The sequence below is a fragment of the Pezoporus occidentalis genome, unplaced genomic scaffold, assembly GCF_034315485.1.
Source record: "Pezoporus occidentalis ecotype Australia unplaced genomic scaffold, CSIRO_AGI_Poc_V1 ctg198, whole genome shotgun sequence".
In the NCBI taxonomy this organism is placed as follows: Eukaryota; Metazoa; Chordata; class Aves; order Psittaciformes; family Psittacidae; genus Pezoporus; species Pezoporus occidentalis.
In genome coordinates this window covers 430,548-454,429 of record NW_026913833.1, presented here as the reverse complement: position 1 = coordinate 454,429, position 23,882 = coordinate 430,548, and the positions used below count along the sequence as shown (strand labels likewise).

Below are 23,882 nucleotides of genomic sequence, written 5' to 3'. Positions count from 1 at the left end.
GAGGGTGCTGAGGCGCTGGCACAGGGTGCCCAGAGAAGCTGTGGCTGCCCCATCCCTGGCAGTGTTCAAGGCCAGGTTGGACACAGGGGCTTGGAGCAAGCTGCTCTAGTGGAAGGTGTCCCTGCCCGTGGCAGGGGTTGGAGCTGGATGAGCTTTAAGCTCCCTTCCAACACAAACCAAAAAGCTGAGCTCAGCAGGTCTGCATCCTCCCCAGGGCATCCCGGATGGGAGCCCCAGCAACATAACCTCATGTAAATGTGGCTTTAATTGGTACAATTAGTTTGATTAGGAGATGAACTTTAATTTTAACCAAGCAGTTACAGAGGCACAGCACCGACAGCAGGGAATGAAGAGGGCTTTATGCTGCCACTGCACATTTCCCTTCTTGCGCAGGAACTGGGAATAAACTCTGCTTCAACCTCACCAGACTCGCCAAAGCTGCAGAGACCTTGGAGCCTGCTTGGACAAGGCTGAAAGCGAAGTCAAGGTGATCCTTGTTTCTTTTCCATTTGGGATGCTGCAGAACATGGATCTCTCCGATTTGTTGCATCCTAAAAGGTCCAGCTATCACAGCAATGTGCGTTAAGAGAACAAAATGCCCATTGGTGCTAAGATGAAAAACAATGACCGTGAGAGTGTTTAACTGGAATGTAAATACAGCTAAATTATGGACATAGAAGTGCGAAATCGTGGAGAAAGATGATAATGGAATTATATATCAATGCTCAGCACAAGTGTAAAAACTAATGTTTTATACATGTGTAACATTAAATGAATTCATTCCAGTCCTTTCAGGCAAAGGTACAATAACTGCTCCATCTCAGCATAATCGTATTAGCTCAACAGGCTCTATATATATGTCATACTTCCAGGGTGGTAATCGCCACTTGATTAATTACAGGGAATTTAGAGGCATTATACTGATTCCTTTTGCAGCAGGATAATGTGACAGAGCCCCCTCAATCCTCCAGGCTGCTGTCCACACCAGCCCAGCCTCCACTGCCATGGTCCTGAAGCTCAGTGCTTGGGATCCTTGCAGCAGGGATCATGCCTGGACAAACTTTCCTCCCTGGCAAGCTCCTGTGGTGGAGAGGACACAGAAGCATAGAGCATCTCAATCCCAGCCTTTGGAAGAAGTCTGAACATAGGTGTAACTTGCCCTTTTCTTTGCAGTTACCCAAGAAATGCAAACAGCTTCTGGTGATGTCAAAGATGCCCTCGATGGTGTCACTGCAAGGTTACTCCCCGTCTCTCCAGGTAAAGAAACTGATGAAAGGACTGTGAACAACACGTAGCCCTTCTAAAAGAAAAGGTTCTGACAGATAAGTCCTCAAACCAAGGCAGGAGAACCTTTCCCACCAGTATATATGAGCTGAAATGATGGTGAGTGGCACCTCTGAAGGGTGGCGAGATGCCTATGGTATTGATGCATCTCCTGCAATCATCCTTTGCGTTGGATTCCTCCTGACACAATAATGATCATTTCATCTTCATCCCCTGGTTTTGCTGCCTGGGCACCAGATCCTTGGTCTCTCAACTGACCTGTTTGTTGGCGTTCCCCTGATTGACAACCACTTAGCAAGGAAGACCATGGAGATGGGTGCCTACAGCTTTCTGACGGAGGGCACAGGATGGCTCCCTGTGATTGTTTCCCTCAGCTCGCTGTCACCGCATCCTTCCATCCCTCCTACAGTGACCACCGCTCCTTCACCCAGAGAAGGGCACTCACAAGCCCTACTTAGAACAGCAAACAAAGACATCTCATGCAATAGATTTTACCAGTGACTTAAATGAAAAACCATAAAAATAAAATGCAGAACTACTTACATAACCGAGCTTTATTTAGAATCTTTGAAGTCATAAAATCTCTCATTTTACTGATAGACGTAAACATACAATCAGGAGGTTTCATTGCTTTTTCCCTTGCACAGAAATAGAGTCTTAAACAAACCAGAACACCTCAACCCAGACAAGCGTAATGCAGATTTAATCACCTAACTTGGTCCTGTACATACAGCACACGCTCCTCCGTGTGGTCACTGGTTTATCAATTAGTTGCAATATAAGTTTTGGCAGTAATATATTCAACACACAAAGTGCAAATTACAAGAAGCAGAAAAATGTTCTCTCTCATTCTGAGCAACGAGAAGTGCAAAATATCTCAGCCCATAAATTCTATTCTTTGTGTATATGAACACTATGTGCATAATAGGCTAATAAATAGCCATGTAAAACTTCATAGATTAAATGTGGCAACATCTTAAAGTTGGAATGCAACGGTTATAAAAACATAATCAGGCAGAGGAATCATTACATCTTGTTCATAAATTCCACACGCTGTTTCTGAGGGTACCTCTTCACATTTCACCTACCCACCTTTAACTTCTGCATACCTTGGATGCTTCTGCAACCAAAGGCAGTTTGTTAAACATTCTCCCAATTTGCTACATCTGGACTTATTTCTGTGTGTCTACAATCAAGGTTCCACTAACACTTCACTTGGCAAATCAAACAGTACAGTGGGAATCCACTGAAAACGTGAAGTCTCTTCCAGGCACTATTAACGGAATACGATTCCAGCAAGGCTAAATGCACTTTGTGATTAACCTAAAGTTGAAAGGAAACTTTGCAATGAAGGAAACCCATTTCAATAAGAGCTAATCACAGCTTGCTTCAGTAGAGTTCATCTCACTTCAGTACCTCTTCTTTAAAGTAAAATGGGGAAACACCCTGTCTAGATAAACCATACTGAACAACAGTACCTTCAACACAAACCCTGCACTGCTCAGTTGTTATACTGCAGCTTTTGAATAATCTTTCCATTACGTTCCAGGGATTTTTCACATAAAATGAGCAGCCAATTTTGACACTCTTCCCCTGCTTTCATTTCTCCCAGCTACATCATCATCATAAATTACACCAAATAGTCCAAATCAGACTGGGCTGCTTCCTCTAAAACCCTACTGTTCCTCTGGATAGGAAGATTAAACCACAATGACTTACAGTGCCATTAATCTGCCTGCCAAATTCATTTGCTAAATCACTAAGGCCACGGTCATATAATCACTGCAGGAATGGCTGTGACACGTATCGACGTTGCTAACTTTTGGCTGAACGTTCCTGCATCTTACCTTCACTGTGCAGAGCAGGACAGGCCTTGGGAAGGTGCCTCGTGGCCTTTGGCACATACTTGCATAAATCAAAAAGTAGTTGAGGGCTTCGACTGAGCCATATGACTTGCTGGAGGAGGCTGAGGAACCCCCCCTCTGCATGCTCTGCCCTGAGGAGGGTATGATCTTAAACTGCTGCAGCAGTCTTCTGCAGCAATCATCTCACCAGTGCCTGGTATTATTTGGTGTTATCCAAACCTGAACACCAGCAGCTCCAGGAGGGAAGCATCCTCTGTGATCCGTGAAAGCCTCTTCCTGCACTATCTGATCCCTTGGAAATGTAAAATGGTTTGCTGGTTTGGATTAACTTCATCTTAGCCTTAAAGACAAGGTGCAGAGGGACCACTCACCATCGTTACTGGAATTACAGGATCACATTGCAGAAGCAAACTTTTTGTCTCCATTAAAGTTTCAGGATGAACAATTATGCTGCAGCTTGGCACAACAACAACTGCCTTTGTATGTAACATGCCTGGCATATATCAGCACGTTTCTTCTTCTTTAAAAATATAATGAGACTAGAATGAGACACGCTGTTGTTGCTCATGCTGCCTAAATATCTGAAAAGGCTCAAACATTTTAAAAGCCTAAAAGAAATAAATTTCCCTCTCCCCTAGTTTATTTTTCCTGCTAAAGGCTGCAAATTGACACATCACAGTAATTACCTCTGACTAACTTCCACAGACCTACCCAAAGAGATAAACATGAGAAGTTCACATTTGACTATCAGACTTACTGTGCTGAGCACAAATAATTTCCCAGAGGAGAATTTGATATTTCATCATTTGGAACAGTGGTAATTTAATTACATTGCTAATGTTTTCTGGCATACTTGAAAGGACAATTAGCATAAGTAAATCATGAGTGAGATGACAAGTCACTCGGCATTTGTTTCTGCTCATCAGATGAGATCAATTGATGATCTAAATTCTCTTTTGTGTGTGAACTGATTCCAGGTTCAGCAGTTGTAACTGGGGTTCAGACTAGTGGGGATAAACTGATGTATAAATAAAGTTAAATGGACATTGTTCTTTGAAGTTTCTTGATTAAACTTGTCCAGAGAAACCTCAAAAGCCACCAGAAGTAGGAGAGAGGGCGGGGAGAAAGGCTGATAAATGTGCAAGGCTAAATGAAGCTCGAGATGCACGCTACCCTTTCTGGCAATGGGGTGAATGCTGACTCTGCCAGGGTTTGCTTTACATCCTGCTCAGGGCTGAGCAGCATTATTATAGCTCTGCTGATGCTCTAAAATAATTGTATTTATCTCCGCAAGCACAATGACATTCATGATAACACTGTTAACGTTACAGTTCCTTTCTGGCGCTTCAGGACAGCTACAGCTTGCTCATGAGTGACACCTTCCAAAGCTTCCCCATTAACTGCTAAAATCTGATCGCCGCGCTTCAGTCTGCCATCGTCCGCAGCTGCTCCCTGCAAACAGCAAAGAGAGTCGTTAGCGGCTGGCAGCACGGAGCCCTCCCATCCCTCATAATGCTGGATGAAATGAGGAGCACTGGGAAACCCACTGTAACTGGGTGGGGAACATGGGAAATGACAGTGCTGCTGAAGTCTCCCTGAGTGCTTCGGGCATTGCCCATTGCTCACCCAAGCCTGCATGGTCTGGGGTGATACACCGCTGGGGAGAACTGGCTCAACCCTAAAGAACTGCAGTGTTCTGTCTTTTCTGATTACAGGGAGGCTTCTTAAAGCAGCATTTAAAGGTACTCTGTAACCAGTGCTGAGAAACAGGTTAAAACGTGGGGAGAGGGACAGTGCTAATGCATCAGAACAGCCTGAGCACTGCCCCAAGCCCTGGGCAGAGCTGGGCTCCAGTGAAGAAATGCCCTCAAGTTGCACCAGGGGGGGTTTAGATAGGGTATTAGGAAAAACCTCTTCCCCAAAAGGGTTGTCAAGCACTGGAACAGGCTGCACAGGGAAGTGGTGAAGTCACCGTCCCTGGAGGTATTATTAAAAGATGTGTAGTTTGGTGCTTGGGGACATGGTTTAATGGTGGGCTTGGCAGTGCTGGGTTACCGGTTGGACTCGATGATCTTAAAAGTCTTTTCCAACCTAAATGATTCTGTGATTGTATGAAAGTCCTGAGAAGCTCCCACAGGGCTTTACAAATGGCTGTTCTCCTTCAGAGCCCTCAGTGCAGCTCTTTTATCTAAATCCTGAGCCTGCCCTGCTCAGAGGTTGGCTCATGGTGTTAGTTTCTGCTCCACTGCCCCACTGGTGACTGCAGTGTATTCTGGCTTCGATTTAGGGTTTCTCAGCTGTGCTCACACTGAGAAACTTGTAAATATAAGCACTGGCTTAAAGACACAGTATCTTCCCATGTTAATAACTGAAAACTGTAAAAGAGACCAGATATTTGTGGTTTCAGCCCCAGAATCACAGAAGCAGAGGAGACATGACTTCTATTCCACCTTCAGATGAAGTTCTCTCAATCATGTCACCAGAAGTGCTGACACAAGTGACAGCAAGCAGGCACAGGAAAGGAACTGCGACTGACTTCAAAGTTACTTTATGGAAAGTATCCCCAATTCCCACTGTTTTCCTTTCCTCCTCCTCCATTTCCAGAGCTCCCTTCACATGGCCATGCCTGATGTATCCTGATGAGCATATTGCTAGCAAGGGGATGGGTGGGAAAAGGGTGAATTCTCCCTCACAGCAATGGAGGCTGTCCACCTCAAGGAGAGTCTCTGCTGTGCTATGTTTGCTCCTCAGCCTCGGTGGCCAGAGCCACTGCTCTCTTAAGATTTACAGAGAGAAAACTCCTTACAAATATTTTAATGTATAAACCCAAGTTACCCAAGTACACAGAGCACTTTTGCTGAGATAAAAGTATCTTGTTTCAGCCATCAGTGATACGAAGTATAAAGTCAGACGCCAGCTCTGGGTCCACTTACTCACATCAGTGTACTTAGCCAGTACATTTTGCTTTCTGCTACATAATATATTATCCAAGCCAAATCTTAGGTTTATTTTTAAAGATAATATAGAAATAGGGAGGAAAAAAAAAAGATACCTTGGCAAATATAGTCTTGACATAAATGGGCAGGTCTCCATGGGGACTTCCATACCCCCCTACAATACTAAATCCCAGTCCATCAGAGCCTTTCTCCAAAGCAATAATCTTAGGCTGAGGTGCTCTGAAAACACAACAGATATCACTTAGAATAGCAATGTCTGTCTCTGGGGACTTTATGCAGCAGGAACACTTACAGAGATATTTTATCTATCAAGAAGTTTTTCAAACAGTCACAAACCACAGCTCCTGCCCTTGCACTGAAACATCCCAGAGCTCAAACGCTGTTCCTTGTACTTCAGCTCCTCACTTTGAATATACTCCTATTTAATAAGAACTCAACAAGAGCACTTCTCTCTGATGCAGAAGTGAGACTCCCCTGATCTGCAGTCATTGCACGTATGTAGAGTTTGCCTTCTTACCAGCCAAGCTGTCATCTTTAGTCTGCAAAAGTGGCAACTGCACGGTTCCCTTACAGCATCATTTCGCTTTATGTCTTCAGAGGAATAAGTCTAATAGGGTGAAGCCAGGAACACTTGTGTTCATAGTCTCAGCTCTACTGCAGGCTTTTTGGGCTGTTTTCTAACAACCTGTATTTGACCTACCCCCTGTGCCTTGCAACCCCATCACTCAGAGCCTGAACTCTTCAGGGGCTTTTACTGTCTATGATGAGCAAAGGAAGATTCTTGGTGCAATTCAGACTGCATGTATGTATATACCCATTGCAGATTTGAAAAAGTAATTTCTATATATTTAAAAATAATTACAGGGAAAAAAGCTGTTTGGCATCTTCCACCTGTATAAAGGTGTAGCCTATTATTAGATTTAACGAAGATATATATTGGATTTTTTATATATATACACATATATACATATACACACACACATATATACATTATTTGATATAAGGAAGTTATTCACAATGAGAGTGCTGAGGCGCTGGCACAGGGTGCCCAGAGAAGCTGTGGCTGCTCCATCCCTGGCAGTGTTCAAGGCCAGGTTGGATACAGGGGCTTGGAGCAAGCTGCTCTAGTGGAAGGTGTCCCTGCCCGTGGCAGGGGTTGGAGATGGAGGAGCTTTAAGGTCCCTTCCAACTCAAACCATTCCATGATTCCATGATTCTATTTTGACCAATATGTAGCTATTTCTTTAGGATGGAGGGAATACATACGCCTACCTAATTCTGTTTCATATTTTCACATTCACATTTCCTTACTATTTTAATATGAAAAGAGAATACAAATCCTTTTGTGAAGTAAGCAATTTTCCTTTGAGAGCAGCAATAAAAACAGTTTCTTGCATTGTAAGACTAGAGAATGCAGCATAAATAAGCTTAACTTTTATACTCAAAAAACCCTGAGGTAGGGCAGCAACTTGCATCTCAGCTTCTTAAAATAAATATAATGAATCAAAGAATGAAAATGAAGAACATAATGAAGCTATTGAACCACAATGAAGATCAAATGAATTTCAAAACGATTACTGGAATGCTATAAGCTGCCCTAAAAAGCACACAATGGAGAATGATGCATGGCCATGGGAGGGCTAGATCTCTAGCTTCTATCAGCATACAGAAGTGCTGCAAGTGGAACATTTTTTAATCAGACTTCTTTGAATTGTAAAGCTAAAAAGATTCAAAGGACAAAGAATGCTCTGGGACATGTTTTGAAACATTTGTCTCTGATACCAGGTTTTTAACACCTCTTGCCTTGGTCTGCCAATGACAAATCATTTCAAATTGCTAGGATCGTAACGCCTTTCAGGCTAGGCAGCCAACAGACAAGGGCAGAACTGTCACGTCAGCATAACACATTAGAAGAAAAAAAAGGAGATATACTATGTTGAAACACGTCCAGAATGAGTGCTTGGAAACACATTTTGTGCTTATTTACTCAAGCAATTTCTGTCACTGTGTGAAGATGGACATGAGTCCATAATCAGCATGGAGAAGGTCACAGTTTTCATTTTAAAGGTGATGGAAAATTACAGACAAGAGCAATGGGAGAGACCCCTCCTTCACCACCCTAGGCTTTTCCCTTGCATGGCACACAGAAATCCACTTCAGTCATGCAGGCTAAGTACAAACTTACTCGGGATCTTCAGAATGATGCTCAGAAGAAGAGTTAAGGTTGCACCCTGCAGACATACTCTCCAGCTGGGTAGCAATGGCACTGATGTTGGTATCAGCTACAACCTAAATGGAAGGATGCAATGAAAAACTGTGTGTGTTCATTTAATACCAAAGACACCTTGGCTAATTATGCAGAAAATAGGAAAAATCAATTGTTGATGGGTTTTTTTTTCCCCAAGCAAATTTTAAATAAAACTCCTACTCTCTTAAATGTCCTACAAATTCAATACTTTCAAATAACAGAGTTAATACTAACCATATTTCTGGGGATTAAATGCAAACTTTGCTCTGAAGCTTTCTCTTGCCTTTTACACGATTATCATTCAGATGCTGAGCAGAGAGGAAGTGTCTTTCTGGATAACCCAAAGGAAAAGATTACTTTCTCAGGGGAATATGTGCATCTCAGAGTTGGCACAGGGTGTTCAGGATTGGGCTTGAAAGTAAAGGTCTCCTACAGAGAGCATCTTAGCCTTCAACAAAATACAGAGCTCCAAAGGACTATTGTGCAGAGGCCCCGAAATACCTCAGATTGGTTCATTTGCTGAGTATGGAAGAAATTCATCCATGGTTTCAACTCCACTGCAGTTTCCAGCATAGATCAACAAACTGGGGTCTTAACCTTCCCAATTCTGCCTCCTGCATCATTCTGAAGCCATCATGAATTACCACCACACAGTAATGAATAAAGTTAATGACAGTTTATCAGGTTGCTGGGTAGCAAACTTGCTCAGGCTTTTAAAGCAACCCTACCACTGTTGTGTAGGTTAGGTACACAGGCAGTTATGGCTGTCCTGAAGAAACAGCTACTTGCTGTAGTTTGGGGTTTGCTGTTCGCAGGGGTTTTGCCTCACAAGGGTAGAATCTTTCAGGCTCAGCAGGTTCTATTAAACACAAGTTGTCAACGGTCTCTCTGGCTCTTTTCTAAACCTTTCATTGCATGCTTATTTTCTGTTCTTCGCTTTTTCAGGAAGAAATTTGAGAAAATCACTATGAAGTGTTTGGGATTTTAAGTATTTACAGCTGAAAGGACATCAATTTCCTAACAACCACATGCTGTGGTTATCCCCTAACTCCATCTCCTTATGATGAGCTATCCTTCTCTGCTTGACATTTACTGCACAGCACAGGATTTCGGCTCAGAGAACAGTGAGAAATACCCACTATTTTCAGTATTTCCTCTACCTATCTATGGCCTTATTTTATCAAAATTAACAGGTACTTGTTCCACCCACGGCTCAAGGGAAATGTACCTTTTGGAAATACAAAAATCCATTCTATAAATCCCCTGTTTTAAATGATTGCTCACAATTCTCCCACAGCAGTATTTCCCTCTTCCTAATCACTTGGAGCCAAGAGGGTGGTAGCGTTTTCTAGGAAGGAAGATTAGTTCTCATGCAAATTTTGCATCCCAGGACTCAAGTTCTTGGATGCCCAAAATGAAGGGGTCCAGCAGACAGCAAAGATGCCGTTAAGTTTTCTTTCTCACTGCAATAGGGGAGAGAGTGCCAGCCAGTCTTTGTCATATTTTGTTGTTAAATAAAACGAGGGCAAAACAAATCTATATTCAAAAATCTTCCATTGGCAGGAAGAACGTATCAGAGTTCAACAACCTTGCAAAAAAGCTTCCCCTTATCTCATTACTACACCTGCAGAAAAGAAATTAAATTAAACCAAAGCATCAAAACAGCCGAAAGGGATGATTGTTCCCCTGAGACCCTAATCTCCCATTTGCAAACAGCATTTGCAAACTCCTTCCCCATCCTTCCCAGGACGTGCTGATAATAAGCCTTTCCACCCCACTGAACACAATTATCTGACCTTTCAAAGCAGTTTGCCATGAAGTGGTCTAACCTGATAGTAAACAGAATTACTTAATGACACATCAGTCATGATTATCACAGCGATAGGATTATTCCATTTTGATTGCTGCAATAAAAATAAGCAACCCAGTGACTGAGAAGGACCTGTGGTTTGCACATAAGGTATCGCCACACTTAGGGCACAGCTTCAATACTACTCTTTGCTGATATTAAAATATAAGATCCCACCTTCACATAATAGATTTTTAATGGAGGAAAATAGACTCTAACATCCCACCTTCACACAACAGACTTTAATAGAGGAAAATAGACTCTATTCTATCAGAGTAAACCCATATCATCAATAAAAAGTATTAAGCCCATTTTAAGCCAGACAGCAAAAAATGCAGAAGAAAACCCATTAAGTGACAAACCCCAAGACATTTCCAGAAGAACCTCTTTGTTTATGTGAGCAACCAACTGACATCAGGAATATTTTTAAATACATGATGAGGTGGGATATGCTGTATTACAGCTTTCAAGATCAGCAATTTTGGGTTCTGCAGCAGGCTTTCATTTTCTATTCAGGGAATACTGTTGACATGAAAAGTGAAATTACTCAACATTACTAACAATATGATAACTATAATTTAACAGAAAATCCTCAGCTGGTGTATATCTGGGTACTTCCTTTGACTTCATAGAACTACACAAATACACCATCTGCTCTGGAACTGCCTCATCACTTACCAGGTCAGCAGTTCACAGGCAGACAAAACAAAGAATAAGCAAGTCTAAAACTAAGTTTATTTAATTTCATTTCTTTTTTTACCTTTTTCTCCCTCCCCCCAATTTTTTAGTCACATTTGTGTTGTAATGCAAGCAAGAAGCTTGCAAAAATCTCTCAAGATGTGTTCCAATCCAATATACTGTGATGACAAAGAAAACAGAGTAGATTTTAGTAGTGCATCTTGTTGTTTTCCAATTGCTACAATAATTCTGCAAATGAGCAGTATTTTGAATTCTCTCTGGCAAGTATTTTCTCCATTTCTTTGTGTAAACATAAAAATAAACTGAAGATGAATATACTGGGGAGCAGCAATTAGAACCAAAGTGGCAGAACGTGTTCTTTTTAGCTAGCATATAAATGTGGCAGTGATAACAGTTTTCTCTCTCGAGTGTTATTATTCATTACCTGTAGAATAATCAGTTCTAGGCAGCACTGTCTTAATGATGATGCTATCATGTTTCCTAACTGCTGCTAGCATTTCATTCTTCTCCCCCTTTCAAGAACAAGGAAATTAATAGTGTGGGCAGTTTGGTCACAGTCTAGCTACATGCACGCACTCACACACACACACATAATTCCTTGTTCCTAGTTAACTTCAAATTAAAAATACAAACAACAACTTGGAAGCTTGTTGATTTATCATGTGCAGCAACAAGTTACTTTGTTCCCTTTGTTCCGCTTTTATATAGTCATGCTCACAGCTCGTATGAATGGCAATAAAGAATTTCTGAATGAAAATCATTTCTTGCTTTCATTCTGTGTAATTCCCATCAGCAAGCACCCTGCAATTCTGTGATGCCTTGTGCCAGTGATGCTTAGGGTTTTTTCTTTTCTTTTTTTCCCCTGAATGCCATTTATCTCCCCTCATGCAGCTGCATGTTCAATTTATCACCATACCTGCAGGATAATGCTCCCATAAGCATTCTTTAGTAGATTAACCGCATCTGCATGAGACAGCCCATCCAAAGGTTGCCCATTAATACTGACAATCCGATCTCCAACCTAAAAGTACAACAGTAATGGAAAATTACTAGCATTAGGGAAAATTAAAATTAAGAATGCTTAAAATTCCTCATGAACTTGGCATTGCACAGTCATGCTTCTCTTTTGCAGGATCCCTTTTGTGAGAGTTCTGCACTGCTAGGGATCATTTCCCATTCTTCAGAGTAAGCACAATATGGATTTTTTAAAAACAACAATGCAATCAGAGAAAGCTGTGTTGTATTTTACTATTTCCATCTGCAAGCAGAGAGAGAGGGAGATTTTCACTGCTGTCCTCCCATCCAGAAAGGATTATTTGTGTCTGTATGTGCAGATGAGCTTACACTCCTACAGACTACGTATTCACATGCTGAATGAAGTGTAGGAAAGCAGGCACTTCTGATATTAATCTAATTAACCTAAATGATTTCTTCTTCTTCTTATACATAAAAACGATCTTGACCCTGGCACTTAATGCTATTGTGTAATTCTGTTAGAGACATGGCATGAATGTAGCAGCACGTACTAATGAATCTCATGGGCCAAAGCAACCCTGTGCGTCTGCATAATAAGTTCTTTCCAGTACTAATGATTCCTCAAAACTCTCTCCAATGCTGAAAGTGTTCACTACAGTCATTCCCAAACCACACGTATCCTGTGGGTCTGATATAAGTGCCTTATTTGGGCATTTCTTTTCCTAAGGGCCTAAAGAACAAACGACTAACTTTCAATCTGTTTTCTACCTGTTTTGAGCTCTAAATGATGCCCAGCCTACAGTCCCCAAAACGCTTATGGTTTCCAGAGAGCCTCTTGCTGCCCTCCCTCGGTCTGGATGAACATATACACTTGAAGACCACTGCAAATGCATGTATGTTCTTTCTCTTCATGTCACTTTTCCATTACGGCATCATCCCAAGATGCAATAAAATTAAAAAGGGAAGAGACAGGCAGGGTTATTTGGTTTTGTTTCTGGTTTTAGATATACATATATAAGAAGAGGAAAAGCAGTCTATGAGTTATTATCAAGGTGATGATACAGAAGTGCTTGAGGCTCCTTCTCTGTAGGACACACTGCAGATGAAATAATAAATATTCAGAGGATCTCTCTACTCACTCTGAGTCTTTGGGTACGTGCAGCCACACCACTGGCTTGAATCATAGCAATGAAGATGGGAATATCTCCTAATGGACTTCCCTTCCCTCCTGCAATGCTGATACCAAGTGCATCATTTGGTCCCTAAAACAAAGCAAAAACCATCTGCAATTGGAGCAACTTGCAGAGGTCGGCGTTCAGAGCATAGCAATAACTGATCATTTGATTTATGGAACAGGAAGAAAATAGGTTTGACAGACATACACATCCTCACACATGCAGGTCCCACTACTCAGACATACATCCAACAACCCACTGCAAACATAAATAATGCAATTTTACTTCTGAGAAATGCTGCAAAAAACAACTTCAGTTAAAGGTGTCAGCTTTTGGAAATGATTGAAAATAACTCACTGACCCTTGTTATCTCCACAGTCCTTGGGCCCATATCTGCTCCTAGGAATAATGAAACAAACAATTAGCATCTGTAATTAAGAGATAATATAATTAAGAGATAACACTGTCAGGTGACAACGGTCCCTTGCTGCATAGTCAGAGTTATCACCAAGCAGGAGCAGAGCCTCCCTGTGCCAAACCAGGCAGCACCGCTCACGTGAGGAGGATGTAATCACTCCGGCTGACGGATGCCACAGTGATGCCCATTGTAGCACTGCCACTGCTCACCACAACCTATTGAATAACAGCACTCTGCCAGCCTGAAGACAAGCCCTATGGTGCATTTCACTCAATTAAAGATTGGCTTCTTGTTCATAAATCACAGTGTCCCGACTACAAAGGGTAGAGCACGTGGCTGGTCTGAGACTGTTGAGGTTCCATGGATTTCCTCTTCTAATCTGTGTTCTATTAGTAAATAATAGACAGCCAGGAAGTCTGGCTGGCATGTATATAGCCATAGGACATTTAAAAGTACTCAAAATAGAAGGGAGAAAACAAAGAGAGAAGAATGAGGGGACACTTCAGAGGAATCATTCAAACTGGGACTCAACAGCCTAAAAGCTGATGGTGTAGTGAAGTCCTGGGCTCTGCTATACCAACCCCTGATTCTATCAGCTCCCATTAAACTACTTTAAGAACCTTTCAGGAGGCAAGCAGAATTAGTCTCTTTCAAAAGTTAATGATTCTTAATAACACATTTTAGTATTTCTCACCACGAGGCATGTGTGCTTGTGCAGATATCTGTTATGAGTATGGAAAGCAGGATTGCCAAAGTGTTGTGAGGTCCGCAGGGCACTCCAAATTGCCAGAAGGAAGCCACATTCCTCCTCCAGTGCATGCAAACTGGCAGAAGAAACGTCTTCTACTTCATGACCAAAGGTTACTGACTTCTGAGGCAGGTCAGAGCACCCAAATGCACAGGTTCTCCACAAGCTACTGCAGGCTGTAGATTTAGCACTTGCTAAATCTGCAAATTGCCAACTGGGCATTACGACTTTCTATTTACAAAACTCCCCTTCGCACACTCAAGAGCAACAAAGAAATAAATGAAGTGGTGGCAGCTTTATTCTGTGAGAGAATGGTTTCTAATGCGAGAACCATGCCTGTGCTAAGCCTCTGATATGGGCATTGGGGAATAGCAGGGCAAAGGAATTCTGCACTTAAAACAGAGAAGCCTTTACTGTACGAGTAGACATAAAAATAACGTCATCTGCTGGAAAGTGTTTTGGGTCTTCAAACATCAGTGGTACGTCTTCTGGGAGGCAGAGTAGGAAAACCAGATTCAAGTATTCAGTTTTGCTTTGAAAGCAGCACAAACATACAGCAAATAACACACAGCTATTCTGACAGCCACCCAGATTATACCTGAGCTCCTCTGAGATGCATCTGCTGAAGATCTTTTTGTGCCAACAAAGTTCTGTAAGGTTGAGAGGACCGGAGCAAGCGCAGGGTGGAAGTGGCTGTGGACACTCTGTTGGCTTGCCTGGAGTTAAAAATAAATCAAAACCTGTGAGTCAAACCCAAATGTTCAATTTAAACCAGTTCCTGCGACATACGGGCGCAGCTGTGCTCTGTGACAACCACACTGGAAATACCACATCAGCCATGCAACTGAAACCCCTTCCAACTTCATTTCCAAATGAGAACCCACACAACTGAACTTCACTCTCTACGTGCACACTTAATGTTGGTCAGGTCTGCTCTAGAGGGCATCAGGAAGCAGGATTAGCACTCTCCTTTGTTCCCAGTGTGTCTCTGAACCTGAGGAGAAGGGTACATGATGGTTGCTGCTACAGCTGGTGGGCATCTCCCTCATGATGGACACTGCAGGCACGATGAGTGTGCATAAGGCACCCAGCAAGCCACATAACAGCTCCTCTCACACACCAACACCCATCTTGTTACATGGCAGTAATCAACACGCTTTGTTATGTTAGCTGAATATATTGTCTGATTACAAGGTCCTGTAATAGACTCTGCTCCTTTCAGGTGACCAAGAACCTATCCTTATTTCCAGAATAACATGCCAGATGACAAAAGGGAGAGCCTCTGAAGATGGCTGCTTGGGCATGTAACCAATTCCTGGCTGTCCATTACCAGCCCTCCTTTCCCCTATCTCTGTATCTGGCTTTATCTTCAGACTCTGCTCCTCAAGGAAACATAATTATCAATTTAGGAAGTGCATCTGAACAACAGGTTTCACCGAGGGCCAGACCTTTCCAACTGTGCTGCCTTACACAAAACAAAGATCTGGCCTACACTTCTCCATCCACAGCAGAGCTTTCTCTCTCTAAATGCATTAGGCGGTGAATCAAAAGCTCTGGCAGCATTAATTCTAACTGACCAGTGTGCAGCTGTCAGTGATGAACAACAGGCAGAGCACAATTTCCACCTCGAGTTGCCAATTTGTGGGTCAGTTAATGTAATTTGCAATGCATGTCAAAGAAATCACTGTCCTGCACCACAAGGCTTCTATTTCTACAGTTAAAAGTATGCAACAGACCAAGAAAAAAGCCAAGTGAGGACAAAAGTTCTGGATGCTCTTGGCCAGCAGCTTCGACAACATCACTCGCAGTTGTGCAAATCATTCAAGCTGATTTGCTGTGTTATTTGCCAAGAGTTTTATAACTCCTGGAAAGCTTTTGCTGAGAAAAATCTATTTGGTTTTCAAAATCACCAGGTCGCTGAGGAGCACTGAGATGAGGGCTCTCAAACGACTCTGCAGTAAAAGGGGCAATTAAGATTTCTTGTATTAAAAGAGATACAGAAACTACCGGGTTCCTGCAAAAGCCTCTTATGCCACAAAGAAAGGGGGGTGACGTTTGATCTGATTTTTACCTGGACTCATGTTAGATACTATTTTGCTTCCCTTTCAGCTGTGAGTTTTACATCGTAAAAATGGGTGGATAATTTTTAACCATCACTTTTTGATTACTTTGCTCTTGCTTGGGCTAGCTGTTGACACAACAATCCCAAACCTCCTAATACTCAAGACTGCTGTCTTACTTAATGCAACCAGTATAATTTTCCTCTGTTGTTTCATATCTCCTTGCCTGCTGTATGCAGTGCAGATGTTTCACCAAGGATATTTAGTCAGTATTTTTAAAGCTGGGATTTAGCCCTTCCTGTTCCTCACCCACCCCAGGCTCCATCACTGCCGGCCTTTAGGAAGTTAAGAAATCACACCACATGACTGTGATCTTGGCATCCTTTTTGAGTTGTTTGTGCACAACACAAGTCTCTCCTCTTACTGATCTCCTTAAAAGCATTCCTGCTTTAATTTAAATCCCCCCTTAACTTAAATCCTATGGCTCTGCCTCTCCGTTTCCAAATCCAAACCCTTCTTTTAGCTTTTGTGAAAGTTGGGCTGGATCCCACTGGTGTGCAGGCTCTCCTGACTGTTCCCAAATCTGTGTGAGAGGGAGGTGTGTGGGCAACGTCCCTGTGGGTCCCTGACAGCTGTCCTTAGGCAGAGACGGGTCAAAATACTCCATAGCAAAATACTCCATAGCAATAGCCCTGCTGTGAATCACTGGCAACATCAATATAATGGCAAAGAAGTCAGTCTTTGGAAGGAAAATCCATCAAAAAAAAAGTTTTCTAAGTTATCTTGCCTTGATTTTCTCCCTTTTAATACTTGAATTTTAATACTAATAGTATCAGTGCTTGAGCTGACTGGGGGGTGTGGGGAGAAGGGGAAAGCCCTGCACTGATTGAAAAATGAATTGCTGTCTTCGCTTCAGGTAAAAAGCAAGTGAAGCAGGAAATTGCTCTGTGTTTTCTTTGAGAGCAAAGCAGCTCTCATGTGGTTCTGCCCTAAGATAGGCAGAGATACAGTTCAGTTTCATTAACTCCTTTTGAGTGACAAAACAGCTGCACAAAATACATCCAGCATTTCTTGTAGGTCTGAAAAAATCTATATGGGCATCATTGGTGTGTCTTAGGAAGACACTCCTTAAAAAGAGACATTAACTTGCTCTTCTACTTAACCAGCATTTCAGCATGACACTTGCTTTGCAGTTCAGCACAGAAAATCATTGTGATAAAATACTTTGTTCCACCTCCTCAGCAGTAAGTGCCTATGGAAGGACTGAGCCTCACATGCCATGTGCTCTGTCCCCATGCCCTGCCCTTCACAGCCCCACTTTATACATATGAATTTGTCACTAACCTGACTGTTTTGGGATGTTTTCCGTGATGACAGCCACGATCCAGCTCGCAGTCTCCCAAGTTCAAGATGCACTAGGCCTTGGGCACACTTGGAAAAAGAACAACCGCAATGTACAGCATTTAAGTAGATGTATAATATTTCATGCTCTCCTGGAGAGAATTATGTTTATATTCAGACCACAACCCCATGAAGAAAACCACAAGGAATGCTCAAAAGCATTAACATTTGTATTTAGACAATACAAAATGTACCCGTTCCTGGATCTAGGTTTAACCTGAAGGTTTAATGCTAGTTGCTGAAGTCAGTATGAATCTTCCTACTGGCAAACTGTAGATGGCCAATTACTCAGGAAAAATAAACAAAAGCTCCCAACTCTTTAACAGAAGTTTGCTACAAACAATATGCATGCAAAACACTTCAGAGGAAAAATGCTGCAGAAAAGGGTGAAATTAACACAGATGGATTCAACTTCATAATTGGAAATATCACATACTTCCAATTCTTAAATAGGTAAACTTTTGGCCAAGTATCAGCCCTGAATGGAAAAAGAAAGGAAATAATTAGCCCTTCCCTTCAACAATGGAAGAAATCATATGCAGAAACAGTAGTGGTGATGGCAGGGAAAAAGCCCTTGTCTCCAGATGCAGTTTTGAATAGAAATGGGTCTGCAGCATCACTCCCACCCATTCTTTCATCCCAGGTACAAGCTGTCAGGGTTGGGAGCTGTACAGAGGGCCACTTCCTGCCCTCTCCTCTGACCCAAGCAGCCACATGCTTTTGAACGGAAAAGGCAACTTCAGAGTGTAAGGTCACTCCACTAAGATGGAAAGCTGTGCAGAAACAGATTTAAGCTGCCATTTTATAGCTGCAGGTCAGTACAGCAAAGCCAAAGGCATTTTACTTCAGTTCTGATTTGTACGCCTCTCAGGTTTCCAAATGTTTTTCTAACATATGAAATCCACAGTTGCATTTTCAAATAAACGCTTAAATACTACATGTGTCTTTTGTTTTCCCACTTCATACCATCCAACTCCTAGAAATACATGGAGAAGTGATTTTAAATGAACTTCCCAAAGTTATTTCAGATGAAATTCCTGTCTCAGTAATCAGTTCAAGCTGTCCTGTGTATGCGTAAATAGCACTTCAGGATAATTACCTTGCATAGTGTTAGTAACTGCAATTCAATACCTTAAAATGTATTATGTACTCACCTTAAGTATAGTGGCAACGGTCTCTTGTGAGGCATTTCTCAAATCCTCTCCATTTACAGACAAAATCTGATCTCCTTGAATTAATCTTCCATCTAGGTCTGCAGCTCCTCCTTTAACAATGTCAGAGATAAACACTCCACTTCCATTTCTAACAATGCAAGAAGCATATGGCTAATTACACAATCCAGTATTCTTTGGGAGACCAATTCAGACTACTTGTATTTAAGAGACATTAACAGAAACCTGTGAGCAGTGCAAGAAGTAGTTTTACATCCATTCAACAGTGCAAAAAATCTGCAAGTTTTAAAACTAAGGCATGCTTTGCTACATTTAATGCTGTCTTTTGCCTTGAACCATTAGTTCTGCCTGTATGAGCCATGAAGATTCCTGAAAAATACCACTTGTGTGAATCAAAAGACAAGGATCAGTCTAAGGTGGAGTTAAACTATGTCCTGATGTGCCTGATGTGAATTATGCAGTCTCAGATACTTCTTCTATATTCCCCTCCAAGGTTCAGCTCAGTTCCTTTCTCAGAAGCCTGGAGGGCCCCAACAGAAACAGGGAGAAGTCTGCAGAAAAGACTTTTCTAGTTTGCGCCTGAGTTATGCAGCAGGAAATCCAGCTTTGTGGCCATGCAGAAATAGAGGGCAATGTATTTTATTTCTCCTCCCAGATGCTGCAGACCCCTTGGTGCTGGCCCCATCTCCTGATGCTTGCTGTGGTGTGAGCTGGTGCCAGCTGCAATGCCAAGGTTTGGCATTTGGCATCCTTCAGGACACAACACTTTACAATCTGAATTATACCTGAGCATCACATGTTGACTTCACAAACTGGGCTACCCTCTACAGTAGAAATCCCCATGAGCAAAGCACTTAGCAGTAGTACAGAAAGTTTTGCACGGAAGCAAACGTGGGAGGGCTGGAGACTGCCATTACCATCTGTAAGGTAATTTACATAAGCTAAATTAATTACCCAGCCCGCAATCTGCTCACAACACCTGGGTTAAACATCACCACTCTTGTAAAAAGCTGCTGCAGAAACTTTACTGACCAGACACAGTCAGGATAATGACATGATGATTTGTAATGGAGAAAATAAATTATTCCTGGCAATACAGAAGAGCAACCATATGACACTTGCAACGCTGAACGAGTGCTCGCCAGTGTCATGCTGTAAATCTCTTCTAGCAATGAAAGATTAAAGCTATCAGTGCTCTGGTTTGAATGATCTAATAGCAATGGTTTAGAAATAGATCAGTAAAAAGTCACGTTTCATTAAGCAGCTGTTACCTACTCATTGTGTCTCAGATTCTGCTCTGCAATCACGGTACTGGTGTCTAGTGCGGACCAGTCACTTTGATACTGCTCAGGATGTGGGTCTAACTCAGCTGCTTGTCTTCCACTGACATCAGTCCCTTTGAACTGAGGTAGCAGCTAGATCTAACTCACAAATCAATTTTCAAAGGCATACCCTGGTATTTATATAAATACTCATAGTATCTATATTTATAGTATTTATAAATATATTTATAGTATTTATAATACTTAAGGTTTCTGCCCCCATTCTGAAATCAGAAAACCCATGGTCAGGGCCTCCAAGCCCTGAGATGCATCGATGCTGAAGTCAGCAGGACAGTGAGCTCCCAGTTCCACATGTCCCCACTTGGCTACACAGCCCCATGGCATCCTTGAAGTTATTTAGATACAAAATTCTCTTCCTTACAGAGTTTTTCCTTTATTTCCTAGTCCATTTAATGGCTACAGTCATTCATATGGCAAAAAGCAAATTATTTCTTATTTGAAGTTCTGTAAGGTCAGAGAGATGCTCTTACCGTTTTCCAGCGATGCTGAGCCCTAGTCCTCGGCCTGTTTTCTTCTGTATATCTACATAGAAGATCTCTAAGTTTTCTTCATCTTTGTAATGTGCTTCATCTCTATAAACTACTAATTGCACCTTCTGGGGTGTCTGTCTCAATGCAGTGATAGCTTCTTCATGGCTGGCATTCCGCAGATCGATCCCATTCACCTGAAATAATCAGTGTTTTCTTTCCAAATGACATGTATAAATGATCTTTTCATTGCACCCTACTCAAGTGTGACAGGACAAATTTGTCAAATTGACACCCCCTGGCACTCTAATTTAGTGCTCCTATTTCTAGAGGGCTATGCTCCTGGGTCTCCTACTGAGTGCAAGTTTGGTGCTTTTTGCCTCTGCATGGAATAAATCACAATAATCAAAACATGTTGGCTTGTACGTTTTGTGGGTGTTCTTCCCTTCTTTTTCATTGCTGGAACCTCAAACAATGCTTCCTCCTTACAACCAGACAAAGTGGGACGTGCTCCTTTGAGCTTCTTGTATCGCTTACTGCTCAGATTCTTTCTCCCCCAGCTTTGCACCACTGCCAAGCCAAAGACAGAAGGAATCAAAAACATTAGCAAATGGCAATGGTGAAGCTCAGGCAGGACATATTAAATGGTTATTTTGCTTTGTTCCAATAGATGGCACACAAGACCACTCCTGGAGCACTCAATTACATTTCTCCTACCATAACCTGAAAATGTTTTAGCATTTTAGTAGTATCAGATGGAACAAGAAGTTCTGATTGAATGTCAAAGTACTAAAAACATCCATTGCATCTTGAAACCTAATCTTCCAATTTTACCAGACCTGAACCACAGATGCCCTTGAAGGTGTTTGCCAATATTCTGTTTTATTTCTTTATAGCAAAAAGTATCAATGCTTAAATATTTTGGAATTCTCTTTAGGAAGCAGCATGAACTGTAAGTAAATACAATGTTAATCCACTTCCATAACATAGTAAGTTTTAAGGCAATGAAAATAATTCTCAGTATTTCTAGATACACAAAGTTACAACCATACTTACTTTTACATTAATATAACTAAGCCTAATTCATAGTAATGACATTCTTTTGTACTAATTCTGCATTGTTTGTATACTGCATTGGTATTCTTTTCTTGACACAGGCATCTACGTGTGCTTTATCATACTAATCTGAAACTAATTCAGAGTCATCTTTTTGATTCATTACTATGGCTTTTAAAAGCTGAAAGAACAACAATATTACGGCACACAAACATCAGCACTTTCCTGTTTGACCAGAGAAGAATTAATTAACCTTCCCCGTTTTTGCCCCCTCATTATTGTGCTCTGTTAATACACAGTTATTTATAAAACGAAAACAACATTCAGCCTTAACACTAAAAACAATATTTTCAGTGCAAGAGCTGTAAAGACAAATCCCCAAGTACCTCTCACTATTTTCCTAACCCTACACACCAAAGCCTTAATGGCCATGCTGGGAATTTGTCCTGATCTGACAGCGAGACACTGCAAGCAGCTGCGCTGAACCCCTGCCTGACGCAAGTTTCATTTGCAGACCAACACGTCTTTCTTAACCCTTTCCCTCCTCAATTTCCATGCTTCTCTGCAGGAAAAACACTACATTTATTGACAGAAATAATTCTGTGTGTTACTGGTTTTATGAGCCATGGCCTGAGGGGGCTGGTAGCTCCGCCAGCAACGCTACAGGCAGGCACTGTTTAACAGCAGGGATGCTGGCAGGGATGCTCACAGGGATGCTGCAGCCATCCCTTGCCTTCTCGCCCCAAGTTCACCCAGCTCAGCACTTTGTTTGAAGGCAGTACTGAGACACTTGAGCAGTGCAGGTATTGCAGGCCTCTGAATGAAAGATTAAACAGATGAATAATACTGAGCTATTGGACATGACAGCTGAACTATGTAATTCGAGAACTGCCGTGCTCAATTAAATTTAATATATTCTCAATTTGTACCTTCAGTTTATACAAATATATAAGGAAATATGAATTTGTCCGGACGTTCTCAGTGGCAGAAAAGACGCTTCAATTACCCTATGCAATGATCGCTTTTTCCCCTTCAAGAAACCTACACTGTGTTGAATACAAACATACATGATAAAGATATAAGCAAGCACATATACAAAGAGACTTATGTACCTCCAGAATCTGATCTCCAGCCCAAAGTCTGCCATCTCGGGCTGCTGCCCCTTCTTCATAAACTTCATGGATCACTATGGCATCCTGTGGGAAGAAAGGGGTAATGTGAATCCTTCCTCCCAAACTGGCAGCCATGACCCACCTCACACAGCCCATTGCTCTGCAGTAAATAGGTACAGCACTCCATGTCAGGATAAGCAAGACTGTAACAGAATTCCTTTATTTTTAAATATTTTGGGATAAAAAAACTACTCCCTTAATCAAAATACAGAGAGCCAGTAAACAGGATTTTGTTCACCACTTCATGGTAGTCTTGTCTTGGGTTTCTTCGGCTTCCATCATTTTCATCCACTGGCATCAGGAGCATGTGAACTCAGTGTGAACTCTTGTATTAATATCGTCTACTTTTAATGATATTATTTAAAACCAGATTCTTTGGAGCTATGAATATTTTTAGGGACTTGGCATTGAGCTCGGCTTTAAGCAAGAACTGAATGCCTTGTGGTAAATAGCACTGGTTAAATCTGTAAGAAATGAAATCCAGAAGAAATGAACAATGGCAAATGTTAGTTTATTACTGAGGTTGGAAAATGTAGGCAGTGGCAGATGTAGCTTCAGGGAAGGTTTCAGTGATTTAATCTTATTGCCAGCAATAGATGTCCCCAAAGAAAAAGCATTACAAAGAACATACTGTTCTCTTGCTGGTGCTTTCCCTCTGCATTGTTCGGGTTTGTTTCTTAGTTCCTATTCGTTTCCCCCCTCTGAAAAAAAAAGGTGAACATTCTGCAACAGAGCTTCAGCTGCAGCCCTGACAGATAGCAGGATGGGATGCTCCACTGTGCAAAGTGTGCTCCTCCCTCCAGTGTCCCCAGCAAACACCCAGCCTCAGAGCAGAACCGGCTTCACGACAAACCCTGGAATGGTTTTAGATGAATATACAGTGACTTTCAATTGGATATGTAGGTTTTGGGTAAGTTGTCCTCAGATGAATATATCCTCCCAAAACACCACGGCGGTGAAGTTCCTTCAGCAGTTTGATGTACAAGTCAAAGA

At 41.8% G+C, this 23,882-nt stretch overlaps 1 protein-coding gene across 4 annotated transcripts in view; it reads right to left on the bottom strand.

The window, feature by feature from the left end:
• Positions 1 to 1,820: 1,820 nt before the first annotated feature.
• The window catches only part of PATJ (PATJ crumbs cell polarity complex component), a 154,354-nt gene continuing 132,292 nt past the window's right edge, over positions 1,821 to 23,882 (bottom strand). For 3 of the 4 annotated variants that reach the window (XM_062617514.1, XM_062617515.1, XM_062617519.1), the window contains 11 exons: positions 22,830 to 22,913; positions 20,665 to 20,858; positions 18,834 to 18,981; positions 17,623 to 17,709; positions 14,817 to 14,934; positions 13,414 to 13,451; positions 13,017 to 13,139; positions 11,819 to 11,923; positions 8,292 to 8,395; positions 6,202 to 6,325; positions 1,821 to 4,601 (listed from right to left, as the gene is read on the bottom strand). In XM_062617514.1, the coding sequence (XP_062473498.1) occupies positions 4,455 to 4,601; positions 6,202 to 6,325; positions 8,292 to 8,395; positions 11,819 to 11,923; positions 13,017 to 13,139; positions 13,414 to 13,451; positions 14,817 to 14,934; positions 17,623 to 17,709; positions 18,834 to 18,981; positions 20,665 to 20,858; positions 22,830 to 22,913 (1,272 nt within the window). In that variant the 3' untranslated portion in view covers positions 1,821 to 4,454. The remainder of the gene's footprint in view (positions 4,602 to 6,201; positions 6,326 to 8,291; positions 8,396 to 11,818; positions 11,924 to 13,016; positions 13,140 to 13,413; positions 13,452 to 14,816; positions 14,935 to 17,622; positions 17,710 to 18,833; positions 18,982 to 20,664; positions 20,859 to 22,829; positions 22,914 to 23,882) is intronic. The other variant, XM_062617518.1, reaches the window with a different exon arrangement.